This window comes from Spermophilus citellus (genome assembly GCF_964194105.1).
Source record: "Spermophilus citellus genome assembly, chromosome: 8".
Lineage (NCBI taxonomy): Eukaryota > Metazoa > Chordata > Mammalia > Rodentia > Sciuridae > Spermophilus > Spermophilus citellus.
In genome coordinates this window covers 114,841,438-114,859,678 of record NC_138189.1, presented here as the reverse complement: position 1 = coordinate 114,859,678, position 18,241 = coordinate 114,841,438, and the positions used below count along the sequence as shown (strand labels likewise).

The 18,241-nt window shown below is 34.6% G+C and overlaps 1 protein-coding gene across 1 annotated transcript in view; it reads left to right on the top strand.

The window, feature by feature from the left end:
• The window catches only part of CCSER1 (coiled-coil serine rich protein 1), a 677,753-nt gene that overhangs the window by 550,578 nt on the left and 108,934 nt on the right, over positions 1-18,241 (top strand). Inside the window, exon 8 of the mRNA XM_081304852.1 lies at positions 9,560-9,643. Within this exon, the coding sequence (XP_081160978.1) occupies positions 9,560-9,643 (84 nt within the window). The remainder of the gene's footprint in view (positions 1-9,559; positions 9,644-18,241) is intronic.

Genomic DNA, 18,241 nt, shown 5'->3' with positions numbered 1-18,241 from the left:
TTCTCCATCAGTTCATTTTATTTTACTTCACGGTTACTTTATTTTTACTTTTTACTATACCCGTATGCTCAGGGTTCTTAAATCTTTTTGGTTTTCTACTACATCAACATGCTGGTTGGTAATTCTCAAATTCCCATTTGATGACCAAACGTCCCTTTCTTCCAAGCTCATACCCATGTAGTCAATGGCTATTAAATTCTTCAGCTGGATTTTTTTCTCATTTAAAAATAATTAACTGATAGGTAGCTCAGCTGAATTCTATAAATGACCTTAAAATGGAATGCATATATTTCTCACCCTAAAGTTCTAGCTGAAATTTGTAGCTCTGAACAGAAGTGAGGTCCCTTAGTAGACCTGCCAGAAATGGAATAATCCTTTACTCTTTTCACCCCCGTTTTCCTCTCCCTACTCCATTCATCTTCTTAGTAGATTTCAAATTCACTCCATAACCCCATCTTGGTTTAAATTCTAATTCTTTCTTATGTAGATTGTTAAAATAGCCTTTTATCTGTCTCTAGTCTCTATGCCATCGGGTTGTTCTCAGTACTGTATCAGGACTAAGGTGCATATATTTAAATCTCATCATACTTTCTAATGGATTAGAATTCACAATTAATGTACCATAGCTTTCTGAATAACACTGAATTTATTATTACACAATAAGTGACTTGTGACTCTGTTTTTTTTTTTCTCTTTGTCAATAGACGCATCTCTATACCACTATATCAAAATACTACTTAAACTCCAAACTTGTGCCTCTGGGAATCTTCATCCTGCCTTTCTCTGAAAATCACTTCCCTTTTTTCATCATGTATACATTTCTTCTAAATTTTGGGATTCTGGTTAGATTATTTCTTTCTCAAGAAGTCTTTCTCTGAGTCTTTGTGCATGTATTTGTTTTCTGTCCCTGTGACCCATATTACTACAAACTTGATGACTTAATAAAGATTTTTTTTTTTTTTTAGTCATTCTCACAAGTCAAAAGTTAACACCCAAGATCCCCTTGGGACTTTTCTCACTATTGGAAAATTCACTTCCTGGGGTTGCAGATTTGCAGTCCCCATGTCCTTGCTGGCTGTCAACTGAAGACCTGTTTCGTGGCTTGAAATCCTCCTTCTTTCCTTCTTGCTTGGCTTCTTCAGTCCTCAAAGCACCCTCAGTAGTCAGTTCTTATGCTTCAAGTATCATTTATACTCCATCCAGGGAAGGGCCTCTGCTTTGAAGGGCTCATGTGACTGATTAGGCCCACCTGGATCACCTCCGTACTTAGGGTCATCTGTGCCATAAAACAGAAGATAACCATTGGAGTGATATCTTTGTATATTGACAGACTCTGGAGATGGGCAGGACAACTCTGAGGGCCACTTTAGATACTCTGTGTACCACAACCTGATAGGATTTTTCCCCTTACATGTACTTGAAAGCTTCTTATTGGGCAGATAATATGCCACAAACCCAATTTTATGAGGAAAACTGAACCTTAGAAAAGTGATGTAATAATATTTCCGATTTGGGACTGCATTTAAATTTATAGAATCTTTGAGCCCAAGATTTTATTTTGTGATGGAAGTTAATTACATAGTTGAATGTGTGCAGGAATTCACTACATAAGCAATTGTTCAAAGTGCTTCTACTTCATGTGTTAAAAAAGCTACTTTTACCAAATTCATTTATATACTATCTTAAAAGACTCCTGCTTTACAATGATACAGATAATGAGTATCTGAATGTACTACTGTGTGTGCTGTTGCTATCCATTAGTGTCTCTAAAAAAGAACAAAGCATGACCTTTACTTCTTTCCTTACTATGTAATAGTGGTTTATGTTTTGTAGCTGCAATCCTTAGCTTCAGCTGGTGTTCATTGCCTTTTTGCACTTTAGTTTTCTGACCTCCTAGACTGCCTGACACCACTGCTTAAATTGAGTCACATTATCTGTAATTTCTGTACAGCACAATATTGAACTCTCTGCTTTTTCCTCCTCTCCAAAATTCTATAATTATGCCAGAATCCTTGAAACATCTTTAAAGCATTACTTAGTTCTGTATTCTTCAACAGTGTCACAACTCAGCATCCCGTAAAACAAAATAATACACATTTTTTTTAAGGATCTGTTAATGTTAGGGAAGTCTGTCCTCTCTGATTTTAATGCCCTTTATTAACAGATAAAATCATAAGGGCATAACTTTCCCTTTGTATCTAAAACAAAGAGAATATATGTATTGTCAAGCAGCCCCCCATGTTATGCACAGTCTCTTTTGGCACTGCAGTGAGGTAAAGGTTTAGGGGCCAAGAGATGGCTTGGCTTCCTCATTCCAGGAGGAGGGCAGAAGGGTGGTCACTACCAGCAGACACACTCCTGCTGGCACTATATTCAATTACATTTAAAGGTGCTTAAGGTGGTGAGACAGAAATAACACTGACTCATCACACTGACAGAATTGTTTGTTACTAATGGCACCAAAGGGGCAAAGGTTGCCCTGCAGGACCTTGCAAACTATTGCCTGTGGGGAAAGAATAGCAACAGGAACTGTTGGGAATGTCATGGAAAGCAGGATGGGGTTAAGGATGGGCTCCCAGGCAACCTGTAGACTGGCTAATTTGAATAACTTCTTGGGCTCTGAGGACTAGGGCCTGTCCTTATTGCCTGCAACTTGGCCTGGATAGAGTAGAGGAGGCCTGGTAGGGTTGATAACTTAGATGTCTTTGATTACATTTTTACCTTCCAGAAAGTAAGATCATTATAGTATTCAAACATTTCTTATAAAATCCAGGACACAGAAACACAAGATTTCCCCTATTCATATTGAAAGCATGAAAAGAAATTAAGTGTGCTGTATAATAGAAAGAAACTTTCAACACAGTGTTTTTATAACCACTTGAAAATTTGTTTTCTTTCTATAATGTATATTTTGGAAAGGGACACTTCAATAATTGCTTTCTGGTCACACACACAAAAATTCTGCCTGTCTTCTCTGAGGGGGGAAAAATGCTGTATCAGAGGATTTCTTGACACATTTATAAGGACCTTTCTTGCCCCAGGAATTCCTGACGAGTGTTTCCTGTGGGACGATAAAAACTGTTTATCACTTTCACTTGTCAGCTTTATTTGTTAAGAAGCTCATTATGATGAATTTATAAAGATAGTTGTGTCTTAAGTGTAGTTCCAAATTGATTTTTTTTTTTTTTTTGTACCAGGCATTGAACCCAGGGTCACTTAGCCACTGAACCGCATGCACAACCCATTTTTTACTTATTTTGAGACGCAGTCTTGCTAAGTTGCTTAGAGCCTCACTAAGTTGCTGAGCCTGGCTTTGAAATTGCAATAGTCCTGCCTCAGCTTTAAGAGTTATTGGGATTGCAGGCATGCACCATTGTGCCTGGCCAAAATTAATATTTATGAAACCTAGGGGCTTTTGGACATCAGAAAGCTAATATTGTTTGCCTAGTAAGTCTCTAAATGACCCTGAGAAAATTCTCATACTTCCATCAGGAAAATACTCTTTATTTTAAAATAGCTTTAGAAAAATTGAACATCAATGTTTATCCTTAAATTGAAGTTTTATACAAATGTACTGGGTGAAACAACACAAGTGAAGTGTCTAGTAATTTTCTTATAATGATCCTGAGTTAGATTAAAATGTTATGTCCACTTTCCCTATAATTAGAAAAAAAATGAGTCAATGGATTATATTGGTTTTGTATTTTACTTAGAGACAGGGTCTCACTGAGTTGCTTATTAGTGCCTTACTTTCGCTGAGGCTGGCTTTGAACTTGCAATCCTCCTGTCTCAGCCTCCCAAGCCGCTGGGATTACAGGCATGCACCACCATGCCCAGCCAGAATATATTGTTTTAAACGAGTTTTAAAACTTCATTTTTTTTTTGTTAGTGTAAGTATGTGAATCAGAGAGAACAATATCAACTTGGAAATAATAAGTCTATAGTTGCATGAAACAAATTTTACATTTTAGCAAATTTTTCATTGTAGGCTAATTTTTTTAAGTATTCCAAAAAATGTTGAACTACGATGAAGATGAATTTTGCTGACAGGTGATGAGCCAAATTTCAGGCTCTTGGTATTATAATGAGTGTTTGCCTTTTAATTACCCTTGCTGCAGTGGTCTTCTGTGCTTCATTTTTTTTGTGTTTTAAACCCTACTTATCCCATAATTCTATCATTTTGTTCAATAGCCGATCAAGAAAGATTCTGGAGGTAAAAAAGATGATTCTGTGTTTTTATAAGGTGTTATCTTTTTAATGCTGGAGATCCGTAAGAATTCTTAGGATTTCCTAAGACTACCATTTACAGATGAAAAGATAATGCTGGTTTCCCAAAATTCTTCTTTAATTACTTGAAAATATTACTAGGTATCTGCTGGGCATGGTGATGCACAGCTACAATCTCAGGAAGATTGCATGTTCAAGGCCAGCCCAGGCAACTTAGAAAGACCCTCAGAATAAAAATAAAAATGAACTGGGGGTGTAGGTCAGCCATAGAGCAGCCCTGAATTAAATCTGCAGAATCTGCAGTAAAAAAAAAACATACCTACACACGAAGAAATTTCTAGTGTGTGTGTGTGTGTGTGTGTGTGTGTGTGTGTGCGCGCGCGCGCGCGCACGTGGGTGTGTGCATGTATATATATATGCATACACACCACTATGACAAAGGATAATACAATTTCCTGGTTTGAATTGTATGTTAAAAAATGCTTTTCTGAGATGCTGGCTTTGTACATCTATTCATTCTTTACCTTAAAAAAGAACTACCAACAATTTTAATAACAAATAATAATGTTATATATATAGATACATATATACATATATATATACATACATATAAATATATATATATATACATACATATAAATATATATAAATATATATACATATAAATATATATACATACATATAAATATATATTTAAAAATTGCATAGATTTTGTGTTTTATATATAAGCTTCACGAATATCTCTTATGAATACTGGAGTAAAGCAGGATATATGTAATATCTGAGAATCATTCAGTTTTAATTGTGAAAAAGATTTATGATATACAATCTGTGGTACTCTTTGGTAATACATTTGCTAGTTCTTAAAAAAAAGGTAAAAAGATAATTTTAAACTATGTGCATTTTATCTCTAGTTAATATAGTACAGGTTGGATATCCTTTATCAAAATGCCTGGGACCAGAATTATTTCAGATTTGGAAATATTTTTATATACTCAATGCAATATCTGAGGAATAGGATCCAATTTTAAACACAAAGTGCATTTATATTTTATATGACCTGATACACCTAGTTGGCAGTAATTCTATATATTTTTAGTTCTCCTGTGTTTTGACTGTACAAGCTTTCACATGAGGTCAGGTGTGGATTTTTCCACTTGTGGCATTAAAAAGTTTTGGATCTCAGAGCATTTCAGTTTTCAGATTGGGGTGTTCAACCTGTAGTACAGCTATTTAAAACATAATAATATATAATGCTTTATTATTTTTATATTTCCAGGAAAGCAACACTAGAGGAAAAAAACATACTATTATAGATCAATAGAATGTTAGTTCTTTTTAGTGAGCATGTAAAGGTAGATTTATAATTTTTTGTTAAGTGTTTATAAAAAGAAAATTTAATACCATCATGTATATTATTAATAATGAAATGGATTATGAAATAGTTTCAGTTATTTTTAAAAAATAATAAATAATTAAAATAGTGTTCTTATTTACCTAGTTTTCGATGATTGAAAGGCTTTTCTTCCCCTGGAGTTGTATTTTCATTAGCTACCAGTTGTCATAGGCAGTATGCTACTTTAAAGCTAAGTCAACATAAGAATTACACTTATTTAGAAAGAGCTGCAAACTACATTGTCAATTATTATTCATTCCTGTGTTTTCTAATCTCTGACCTGCTGTCCTCCCCTGACATGTTTCTGTTTTCTATTCCTTTTTCACTTGTTCGTAAACATTCTGTACTCATCAGCACTGATATAGTGGTCTGTTTCCTTGGTTTTAGAATCTTTTGACCTTTTTGTTTACAAATGGCTTGTAAATCATAAAGTATTTGATTTTTTTTGCGTATGTGTGTTTCTAATTTCAAAATAAGACTTCCAGGTGACTGACAGCTTCTGCTTGCTTTTATTTTTTTGATACCTGATTTCTATTTATAGTCTTAAACAATGAAGTGGTTCTAATTACAGGTGAAAATATATCATAGAAGGCATGGGACTAAAGTCAGGAAACTGAATTTGGGACTAATCACCGCAATTTCTGGTTATATGTCACTAACTTTCCAAATTTATAAAATAAGTGTATAGTAATATAGTAGCTCATTTTCTGAGTTCCTTAGCTTAGATGATAAGAACATTCCTGATATGCTTGAAACAGGCTACTTGAAATCATTCTAAATATAGCTTAAATCAAAAAATAAAAATTACATCATGAAATATTTTATTATAAAAGTTAATTGTATGCATTTTATGCAATTAGAGTAAGTCACTCATACTAATTCTAGTTATAATAATTTGGAAGTTGTCCATATATCCTGGTGATCTCTGTTGTAAATCAGCCCAAAACATCATGAGTTAAAGCTATCATGGATTTTATTTACAATTTTGTAAGTCAAGAACTTGAAAATGATTCAACCAGGTGATTCTAGCTTAGGGTCTCTTGGGTTTCTTAGACAAGAGTGAGGTGCTGAGGTTGCAGTCACCTGAAGGCTAAATGTCCAAGGTGGCTCCTTTTTACAGTTGTAATTGATGCTGCATGTTTTTTGGAAGCTCAGATACTGCTCTTCTCTCAGTGGGAGCACCATGTGGTTGTACTTCTCAGCATATCTGTTAGATCCTTTCTGCAAAGGAGTAGTCTGAAGAGAAACATTCTAAGTAACACACTGTAGAAGCTGAGAAGCCTTTCCTGACCTGGACCTGAAAGTCATGCAGAGTTGCTTCCACTATGTTCTATTAGTCATGCAAAGTCAGTTAGAACAGACCAGATCCTAGGAGAGCAGCGTTAGTATCACAAATATACAGCCATTTTTAGTCTACCATACTGAGTGCCATATTTATGAATATTATTGAAAGGAGGAAATAATACAATCGAATTTTGGCCCTAAAATTAATTATAATTGAATGAGAAAGTAAGGATATCATCATTTTAAAATTATGTTTTCTAACTATGAATAATGTGCATTTTAAAAATCACAAGGTTAAATTGGTCATTAGCCCACAGGTTAATGGAATAATCTTATTTTGAAACCCAAGAATATTAAAAACCTTTTAATTCTACACATCAGTATGCTTTCAAACTCAATAGATCATCTTGTCAATATGCTGCAGAATTTTGCGGATATAATGAGAATATTGAGAGAGTATTGTTATTCATCTCCATGTAACAGATTCTTTCAGCTGAGCAAGGAACTCCAGATCCAAGAACCTAGGAGACTAATCTCGTGCTGAGGAAAAGTGGGTAGCTCTTGTGGAGTCTGTGGTTGGAGAGAAGAATAGCTAGATCTCAGGCACCACTGCCTTAAATCAGTCCTTTGTATCAGACCACCCAGTAATGATCTTGGACTTCTTGCTGGAAGAGCTAACAGCTGAAAGTAGTCAGCTAACCACAATCCTCACAGCTACTCAGTGAATCCTTCATTAAAAAGGGACCTGAGACTTAATCAACAAAGTATTTTTGTTGCCATTGATTATCAACAGTATTTTTACTAATCAAAATTTTGTTGATTAATTAGTTTAAAGTGGAAGATTTGCTTCTCTTGTGTTTATGGGAATTATGAAGAAACAGTTTTCTGAAAATATGCTCACTTTTAAAATTCTCATATTTTATTCCCAGGGAAATTTTTCATGAAGTTCACAGTTTCACAACTTTAAATTAGGTAGATGGTAATATATTATTTACAGTTATTTGCAGACTAGCACATGCTAAATATTATATGCCATCAAAAGAAAATTCATAAAAGCCTTCTCTATCAATAACTGGGCAAATTAATTTTAGTGACCCAGAATTTTGTATTGTCTAACAAACAAAATGAAAGCACTTTCAAGGGAAGGTAAGATGAATTGATGGTGTCATTTACTATGTTTGGTGCTAATAATATGCTAAAGAAATAGAGTCTAAAGGCTCAAGTGGGGAGAAAAAGGAATTAAAGTAATCCAATGAAACCGGGAGAAAAACAAAGAGCTCAAGAAATTTTGTATGGAATAATATTTTGTTAGATATTATGGCTTATCCCCTTTCCCCAAAAGAATGCATAACTCAACCAGTAAAGGAAAACTTTCCTGTGAGGTAAGTAGAAGTTTATATTAGTCTTAGAGTATGAGATATTGTGTAAAATGGAGAGATGAGATGAAAAGAGGGCAGTAAAATCCCAAGATGTTCATGTGTAAAGCAAGGAGACATAAAGCAATGAATTTCAAATCTGTAGGAGTGAACAGAGAGTAAAAGGAGGGTGGAAATCAAAAATTCTGAAGCTTTTGAAATAAGTAAGTAAAAGATAATGAAGGGAACAATATGCCATGCCAAAGAGTTTTGGCTTTTTTTTTTCCCCTTCCATAAAAAAGACGATACTCTGTTAAATTAGGAAGAGAAAGAATCCATTCCCAATTAGAAAAATCTCACTGATAAATAGGAAAAGTGATAGATGTAAGAAAAAAACATTTTAGGGACTATTGTAGAAATTCAAGTAAGGAGCAATGAGTTCCTAGAGTAAAACAATGTGAACTAGAGAGGACCAAGTCCAAGAAATATGAGGGAAGTAGAGGTTAATGAATTAGGTATCAGATTTGGTTCATAGTGAGTAGGAGCTGAGAGTACTGGGTGACTTCCTAGTTGGTATTTTAAGGAATAGGAACATAAAATAATCAGAAGTGAAGTTTCAGGGTGGGACAAGAGCAGAGCTGCATGTTGAGTTGTCATGTGTGTGGGACAGTGCTATTTACGTCTTCAGGAAATAGAAACATTAATGAGCTGCAACTTAGAGTCAGGGGACTCTGAACTGAGGATAGTAGTTAGCAGCACAGAATGGGAAGGGTCATGGGTATGGATCCATTATGTACATAGAGTCCATCACTGTGGGTAGCCTGCACAGTGAGAAGATTAAATGCCCAAAGACTTCCAGTGAGAGGGTCACATATCATGGGTGATAAGACTGCTTAGTGGCCACAGGTTTGAGAATTAATATTTAATTAAAACAAAGGAACAAATTATACGGTGTCTCTTTGAGAGTATGATTATTTTTATTTCACTGAATATATATGCACAAAAATAAGAGGAAAGAATCAAGAATTACTCACTTCAGTCTGAAGCAACATAATGGACTAGTGAGATAGATGGATGGATGATTCTTATATAAAATCATGTATAACATAATAACATTATTGGATACATTAGCTTGTTTTTTTGTTAGAATATAATATTTAAAATATCATGCTATAGAGGAAATTTGAGTTTCATTATTCAGATGTAATTATTTCTCATTGTGTGAAGTTGACTTTCTTTATTAAGAGCAAAGTGAAAGGGCTAAGCTTATTATACTGTTTCTTTGATGTTTTTATAGGATATAATGAAAGATGAATGCTCTATGCTCAAGTTACAGCTGAAAGAGAGGGATGAACTTATTTCCCAACTTCAGGAAGAGCTGGTAAGTGACAACAATATTTAGCCAACAGAGTGCATGTTTGTTATAGACCCTTATCTATTAAATACTATTACTTATTTATAAATACTGTTAATGATTTAATCTGTTTATCAAATTTATAATTCTATAGTAATAAAAACTATAGGTCTTTGACAAGATGGAAATAGAAATATGTGTGAAAATTTATGTAATTCTAGAAATAGATCTTGAAAGCAGGGTTAATCATTTCAGTTTATCTATCAAAAATTTGAAGGCAAAGGCTATATTGTGTTTTGTGAAGTGCATGATATAACTTCTATGAAGCAAAGTAAACAATAATACTGAAAACAAGATGTGCCGCAGTCTGGCTGGGCACAATTCAGGAGCCACTTGTCAAAAGAAACTAACTTTATTTTTAGAACTACAAACGCCAAACAAAACCGCTCCTCAGGAAAAACCCCTCAGAGCCCAACTGCCACCATCGGCTTCCCACAAGCCTCTCACCCCCACACAAACCTCACCACCTCCCACAATCCTCCTGTTCTTGAGGCCGATTGGCTGGGTTGCGTGGGCGGAGCCAAAGAAGTCCCCCAATAAGCAGCTCCGTGGAGGAGCCAATCAGCTAGATGTTGCTGGGGCCGCTGTGAGCCAATCATCAGCTGGCAGTCTGAAGGGCAGGGAAACAGCCCAATGAACATCACTGCAGAGGAGCCAATCAGCTAGATGTTGCTGGGGCTGCTGTGAGCCAATCATCAGCCGGCAGTCTGAAGGGCAGGGAAACAGCCCAATGAACATCACCGCAGAGGAGCCAATCAGCTAGATGTTGCTGGGGCCGCTGTGAGCCAATCATCAGCTGGCAGCTGGTTGCTGGCAGCTGGAAGTTTGCTGGGGCCCCTTTGGCTGTGGCTCTCAACAAAGATGTATTTTGCTTTTTATTTTTCATAAAGTTTGAAGTGTAGCTTTTTTCATATATAATTCACAAATGATGTAAAATACAAAATACATATAGTTCAAATTTTAGTTATTTTATATGGCATTATTAAAGAATGTCAGGAAGGAATCATACCTTCACAACATGAAATATACCTGGTAGATAACAGGAAAAGCTGTGGCCATTAATTTTCTAAGTATGCATTTTCAAATTATGGATGTGTGTGAAAAGTAGTCTAAAATAAAATGTGTACACTCTGCATATACATAAAACTCATAGTACTATAAAACAAGAATTAAGAAGTGAGAAAGATTTTTTTTCAAACTCATCAAGACCTCTCTAATGTGAGTAAACTAAATGCTGTAAAACAAACTGATCCATTATCCAGATCAAAAACCAAATTGTAGCCAAAAATATTCTTTATGATTGTTTTATATTTGGCTACATTGACAATGTCATATTAGGTAACTGTTAAATAAAATTAAATGATGAAGCAGACTTTCTAGAACAAGGCTTCTGAAAACTCCTAACTTTAATGACATATGAGACCAATTTAGAGCATTTCTTATTACTGACTCTTGATGACAGTGTTTTTTACCAAAATTTGATCTTTATTTAGACTGTGCTCTGTGATTGGATTTATGGTGTTTATTGGTCTCCTGAACATATAATTGTGACTTTTAGAAGACCTATAAACCATTACTGAAAACAGGAATAGTATCATAGACAAAAGGAATACATCTTACATTACTGAAAATAACCTTTTATAAATATATATGTAAGGTTTATGATACAAAGTTTATATATTACATACCGAAATCATTTTATATTGATACAGCCCTCTAGGAATATATTATAAAATCAAGCTTTATTTATGTAGCATACAAAAATATCTTTGAATTTAATGAATATCAAATATAGATGTTTTTGAAGATTGGAATTGTCAGTTTTAACATAGAAGAGTATTTATTCATTCTCTTTGCCAGAGAGTGCTTATTTTGTATAATTAACTCAGAAAGAAGTATTCATTTTTCCTCTCAACATTAGTTGTGATCAGATTTAAAATATATGGTATATAAGAAATCAGACCTTCATTTGTTGAATGAAATGAAAAAGATAATGATTACTTCCAGAGCCAACACTACATAGCTATAATTAAAGTAATTCAATACCCCTCCCTCCAAAAAAGTCTTATATTGGCTGACATACTAATATGAGGCATAAGTGTAAAATTATTATCTTCTTTTTCCTTTCCTTTAAACTTGAATTTCCCAAATTGGCTCCTTACTCTATAAAATTTCCCAGGTAGTAACCAAGATATCATTTTAATTTTTGAACCATGTTATTTGCATAATCCTTTTGACTGTTTAATAAAGGAAAAATATTAACTTTTGAAAATATAGTTTGTTTTGTTAAATGAGAATTATTACTAAGTAGGAAAGTGTGTAAGTGATATTTACAAATTTAAGAGAAGAAACCTTAAAAAGCAAAAGGCTCAATAAAACTAGCTTTGGAGCATTCATGATGGGGGGGGGGGGGCAATCACATATAGTCCACCAGGATCCATATAACTTCCAATCTTTGTAATAAATAACTTCTGACATTTTGTTAAGGTGGAAATTGCACTTTGTATTCATCCAAATTTGAAAATTCTAAACAATGTTAGGAGCCAGTTTAGCTGTTACTTATATTGCAGATTCATAATCTATAATAATTTAGAACTGGTTTCATTTCCTATTATTTGTCATGGGTTTCTTCTTTGATGACCCCTACTATTATCATAAGCAATTTTATTTACCCATACATGGTAACACAAATTTAGATTTAATTAAGCCAAGAAATATTTGCATCAGGTCATTAAGAAATGTTTTTAAAGTAATTATGGTTGCCTGTTTAGCCTTACTTTTAACAGTTTCAAAGGTTGGCAAAAGTTAATCAGCGTTTGGGGCAAAAGAGATCATTTTATATGCTTTTTTTTTAAGTGATATATTTTTAGGGCAGTGTTTCCCCAGCAACAACAGTATTGACATTTTGTTGTAAGTGGCTGTGCTGGGCATGGTAGGATCTTTAACAGACTCTCCAACACTCTGCACTAGATGCCAATATGCATCCTGCAGACATTGACAAATATCCTCTGGGGCCAAAATTACCCCCAGTTGAGAAACATCACTTTAGCTAGCGGTGCCAGGTTAAGTTATAGTCCCTAAAAGAAATTGTGTTATAGGATAAAAATTTACCTATACCCAGAGAAAAACAAGTCCTAGGGATGAGCCTTTCCTTGGGTTCTACTTTTTTTTTTTTTAAATATGACAGCAGAATGCATTACAATTCTTTTTACACATAGAACACGATTTTTCATATCTCTGGTTGTATATGAAGTATATTTACACCAGTTCATGTCTTCATACCTGTACTTTGGATAATAATGATCATCACATTCCACCATCATTTATAACCTCATGCCCCCTTCCTTTCCCTCCAACCCTCTGCCCTATATCGAGTTTGTCTGTCTATTCCTCCCATGCTCCCTCTCCCCATCCCACTATGAATCAGCCTCCTTTTATCAAAGAAAACATTCAGCATTTGGTTTTTTGAGATTGGCTAACTTCACATAGCATTATCTTCTCTAACTCCATCCATTTACCTGAAAATGCCATGATTTTATTCTCTTTTATTGCTGAGTAATATTCCATTGTATATATATGCCACATTTTTTAAAATTCATTCATCTATTGAAGGGCATCTAAGTTGGTTCCACAATTTAGCTATTGTGAATTGTGCTGCTGTAAACATTGATGTGGCTGTGTCCCTGTAGTATCCTGTTTTTAAGTCCTTTGAGTATAGATGAAGGACAGGGATGGCTGGGCCAAATGGTGGTTTCATTCTTAATTTTCCAAGAAATCTCCATACTGCTTTCCGTATTGGCTGCACCAATTTGCAGTCGCACCAGCAGTATATGAGTGAGTGTACCTTTTCCCCCACATCCTCGCCAACATTGTTATTGTATGTACATTATTGTTGTTTGTATGTATAAGAGCTGCTGTTCTGACTAGAATGAGATGAAATCTTAAGAGTGGTTTTGATTTGCATTTCTCTAATTGCTAGTGATGATGAACATTTTTTCATATATTTGTTGATTGATTGTATATCTTGTATATCATTTCCTGAGAAGTGTCTGTTCAGGTCCTTGATCCATTTATTGATTGTTTTTTTTTTTTTTTTTTTTGGTGCTATGCTTTTTGAGTTCTTTATACACCCTAGAGATTATTGCTCTATCTGGTGTGTAAGGGGGTAAAGATTTGCTCCCAAGACACAGGCTCTCTATTCACCTCACAGATTATTTCTTTTGCTGAGAAGAAACCTTTTAGTTTGAGTCCATCCCATTTATTGATTCTTGATTTTAATTCTTGCACCAGAGGAGTCTTATTAAGGAAGTTGGGGCCTAATCCCACATGATGGAGATTAAAACCTACTTTTTCTTCTATTAGATGCAGGGTCTCTGGTGGTATTCCTAAGTCCTTTATCCATTTTAAGTTGAGTTTTGTGCATGGTGAGAGATAGAGGTTTAATTTCATTTTGTTGCATATGGATTTCCAGTTTTCCCAGCACCATTGTTGAAGAGGCTGTCTTTTCTCCAATGCATATTTTGGGCACCTTTGTCTAATATAATATAATATAATTTTAATTTTGTGGATTAGTCTCTGTGTCCTCTATTCTGTACCACTGGTCTACCAGTCTGATTTGGTGCCAATATCATGTTGTTTTTGTTACTATTGCTCTGTAGTATAGTTTAAAGTCTGGTATAGTGATGCCACCTGCTTCACTCTTCCTGTTAAGGATTGCTTTAGCTATTCTGGGTCTCTTATTTTTCCAGATGAATTTACAATTGCCTTTTCTATTTCTATGAGGAATGTCATTGGAATTTTGATCAGAATTGCATTAAATCTGTGTAGTGCTTTTGGAAATATGGTCATTTTGATAATATTAATTCATATTAATATTAATAATTAATATTAAAACCTACTCCTTGGGTTGTACTTTATGTAGGTATTTGCATATTGTTTTAGTTACTTGGGATGCTATAACAAATTATGTTAAATTGAGTAGCCTAAATAACAGAAAGTTAATTTTTCACAATTCTGAAAGTTGGAAGCCTGGGTCCTAGATGCCAGCATGACTATATTCAGGTGAGGACTCTCCTGGCTGACAGAAAGCCATCTTCTCACTGTGTGCTCACATGGCTTTTCTTTAGTACATTCACATAGAGAAAGAGAATGTGAAAGCAAGCCTTCTGTGTCTCTTTATATAATCCCATCATGAGGGTCCCATACCTACAGACCTTACCTACTCCCAAACATCTTCCAAAAGCGCCTTTTCCAAATATCATCACATTGTTAGGACTTTAATATATGAATGGAGGAAGGCACCATGCAATCAATATCATGCATTATTTATGTTCATTCATGCTTGTTTAATGTTAACAAGTAGAGTTGTGGCTAGAGAGTGCTATTATATTTCTTTTTCGAGCACTAAATACACATTTCAAAAATTATTATTCTTTTTCTGCTCTATGATTTCAGAATTATTACTTTAGCTCAACACTTTTTGTTTGCCAGGTTGGTAGATTTCACAAAGCACAAATATACTATTAAACTCAAAATAATAATTTGATCTTAAATTATATATTTATATTATTTAGAGAAAGTATCCAAATTATTAGCTGCATTTGTAACTTGAGTGTATTCTATAACCACACTTTCAATTTAATCCTTTCAGTTTTCTTTAAAAAGAAGACAACCAACAGTTTATATTCTTAGGAACAATTTCAAGGAGTCTAAATTATTATCTATGAACTTTTTTTTGTATCACTTAAACTTTGGTGAGCTTTATTGGTTTTCCACATATAAAAATAATAATTGAAATTATTTTATTATGTCCAAAGGAATATTATATGTTTGATTATTAGAGTATCCTGGTGTTATATACATGGTGGGGCATATAATTGAAGGAAACAAAAACCACAATCTGCAGCCAGTAGTTATGTCTTGTAAACAGGAAAGATGTGGCTCACAACACAGAACCTATGCACTCTCAACTCTGTCATAATAAAACATGATCTCTCCTGCACTCCTATAAGGCATAGTGAAGGGTATTGTTAGTCTTATCTATGTGATACGGGCTATATAAATAGCATGTTTTCACGTTGATAGTGAAAACTCATGGCTTTATAACAAGAGGAAGATCCTTTAGTTACCCTTTCCTCACTTTCTCTTTTCACCTGCAAAGACATGAGTAGGAGAGCAGTTTGTAATCCAGGAGAATTGGCAACTGATCCCTGCCATCCTGGTGCCCAAATCTCAGACTTCCATACTTCAGAACTGTAAGAAATCGGTATCTGTTGTTTAAGTCACCCAGTCTATGGTGTTTGCACTAATTGGCCTGAGCCTTAGTACCCACACCACGTCTAAGCATCATCTTTACAGTTGTTGGTCCTTTTTTTCTTAATAGATGAGTTTTAGATTCTGGTGCTGCGTATGTGCCATTTTTCAATGTTTTATCTAGGTATGTCCGCCATGCAAAAATGGCACACACACAGCAGCAGTAATTCAGTAATACAATCCATACAAATTTCCTTCAAATGATATAATTGTTTTTCTCCTGAAACTCAGTATCTTCATATTTGATCTCCTCAATCTGTCTTTCCAATTCCTCTTATATTTTTCCCTCAGTATTTATGGGTTTTATCTTTAGTTGAGATATTTCTTTTAACATTGAGTTAATTCTCAATGACTACACTTTCATAGTCTAAGATATATTCAAATTGAGAATTCTATTTTTAATTCCAGAAAATAATTTGAAACTTTAAATATACAATATTATTTATTAGTCACTTATCTTCACAGCATTTGTGTTTTACTTTACTTGACCTGTCTCTGTGTTTTTCTTGTTCTTCTTTCCTAGCATCTTTGGTCCTTCTTAAGATTCACTCTTTCTTTCTTTTACTTATTTATTCTTTCTGTTCCTTCTCAGCACTCATCCACAAATGGTCAAAGGCCTAAGGCACTCTTACCTCTGTTGCCTAGTGACAGTGAAGAAACTTGAAAGTCCTACGACTTCTTTTATAACACCATGAATTCTCTTCAGTTGTAAACATTAGAACACCTTCTGCCAATGTGGGGACTGCTCTGCAGTTTTTCTAAGCCAAAAATACTCTTTAGATACTCTTAGGACCAGAAATTTGGAAAAACATTACTCTTCCTTTCAAGGATAAATATTTAGTCATAAATCTTTCCTCAGAAATTTGGACTTCTTATCACCAACCCAGGATTCTTGGCTCTGTGCCCAGTGGCTCTGGTTAAGCCCAGAAGAGAACAAAGCTGTGAGCCTTCTCTTTCCTCCCAATCTCCTGAGGTCATACACTCTCCAAGTCTTGCCTGTACTCACCAGCCTTTGTTTCAGCTCAAAAGTAGTTAGTGTGACCTTGGAAGAGGATGATGTAGGGAACTGTATTCAGAAAACCCTCTTCTTTTGAGACTTTTTCTGCTCACATGTTTGAGTAAGCAAATCCAAACTAGTAACTGTTATTCAAACCCACTTCCTCTCCACCAGTGTAATTCTTAGAGTTCAGAGGGAGCATATGGCGCAAAGCCTAGATGCATGTGCCAAGTTTGACCAACTTACCTGGGTTTTGAGATTAAATAAGAAAGAGAGGAATGCACAGATTTCTTCTCTTCTTTGTGGCTCTACTATTACTCGAAGAGAAAAATGAGGGCATGTACTGCATAAAAAATCACAATATAAATTTCTAGCTAACTCGAATCGCCTTGGACCAGATTAAGGTATTTTTCTCTCTGTGCCTTAGTTTCTTAAGCTTTCAAACAATATTATCTTGTGGCTTAGGGCATTTTGTGCTGCTTTAACAAAGTACCATAGACCATGTAATTTATAAAGAACAGAAATTTATTTCTCACAGATCTGGAGGCTGGGAAGCCCAAAATTGAGGCACTAGTGGGGTAGGGCCTGACATTACTACTTCCAAAATGTCACTTTGAACTCTGAGTTCTGAGAGAAGGAATGCTATGTCTTTACATGTCAGAAATGCAGAAAAATGTGAATATAATGCCTAAAGCCCTCTTTACAGAAGCATTAATCCATTCCTAATTCTAATACCTCCTATTAGCCCCACTTCCAAACACTGTGACACTGAGGGATATATTCATACCATGACACCATAATATTAAAAATAGTGGGAGGCAAAATCAGATTTTTTTCAATCGCATATTGTATAGTAACATGATGTAAAAACTATATGTAGATAGAAAGTCTAGAATAGTCAATAGTACTTATCTTTGGATAATGAGAATGTGTTTTATTATAACTTAGTAGTGTCTCACTTTTATTGACAAATACATACTACTTTTACACTCAGAAAAAAAAATCAGATATCTTTGGAAAATGAATGAAGAACTTAGATGAGTTTAGTGGTTTTATTCCTGTGATCTGTGTGCGTTGGGTGAAATGATGAAATCAGAGGGGTCTTGTGGATTTTCATGTCCCTACTCAGTGGACAAGAGTTGTCTTATTTTGTTGTTTTTGCATACAGTTATAGCCTGTAAAAGTTTAGTTGATGAGAAGCCACAGAATAAAATCAAACAGACCAAATAACTGAACAAGATGATTTCTAAGAGCTA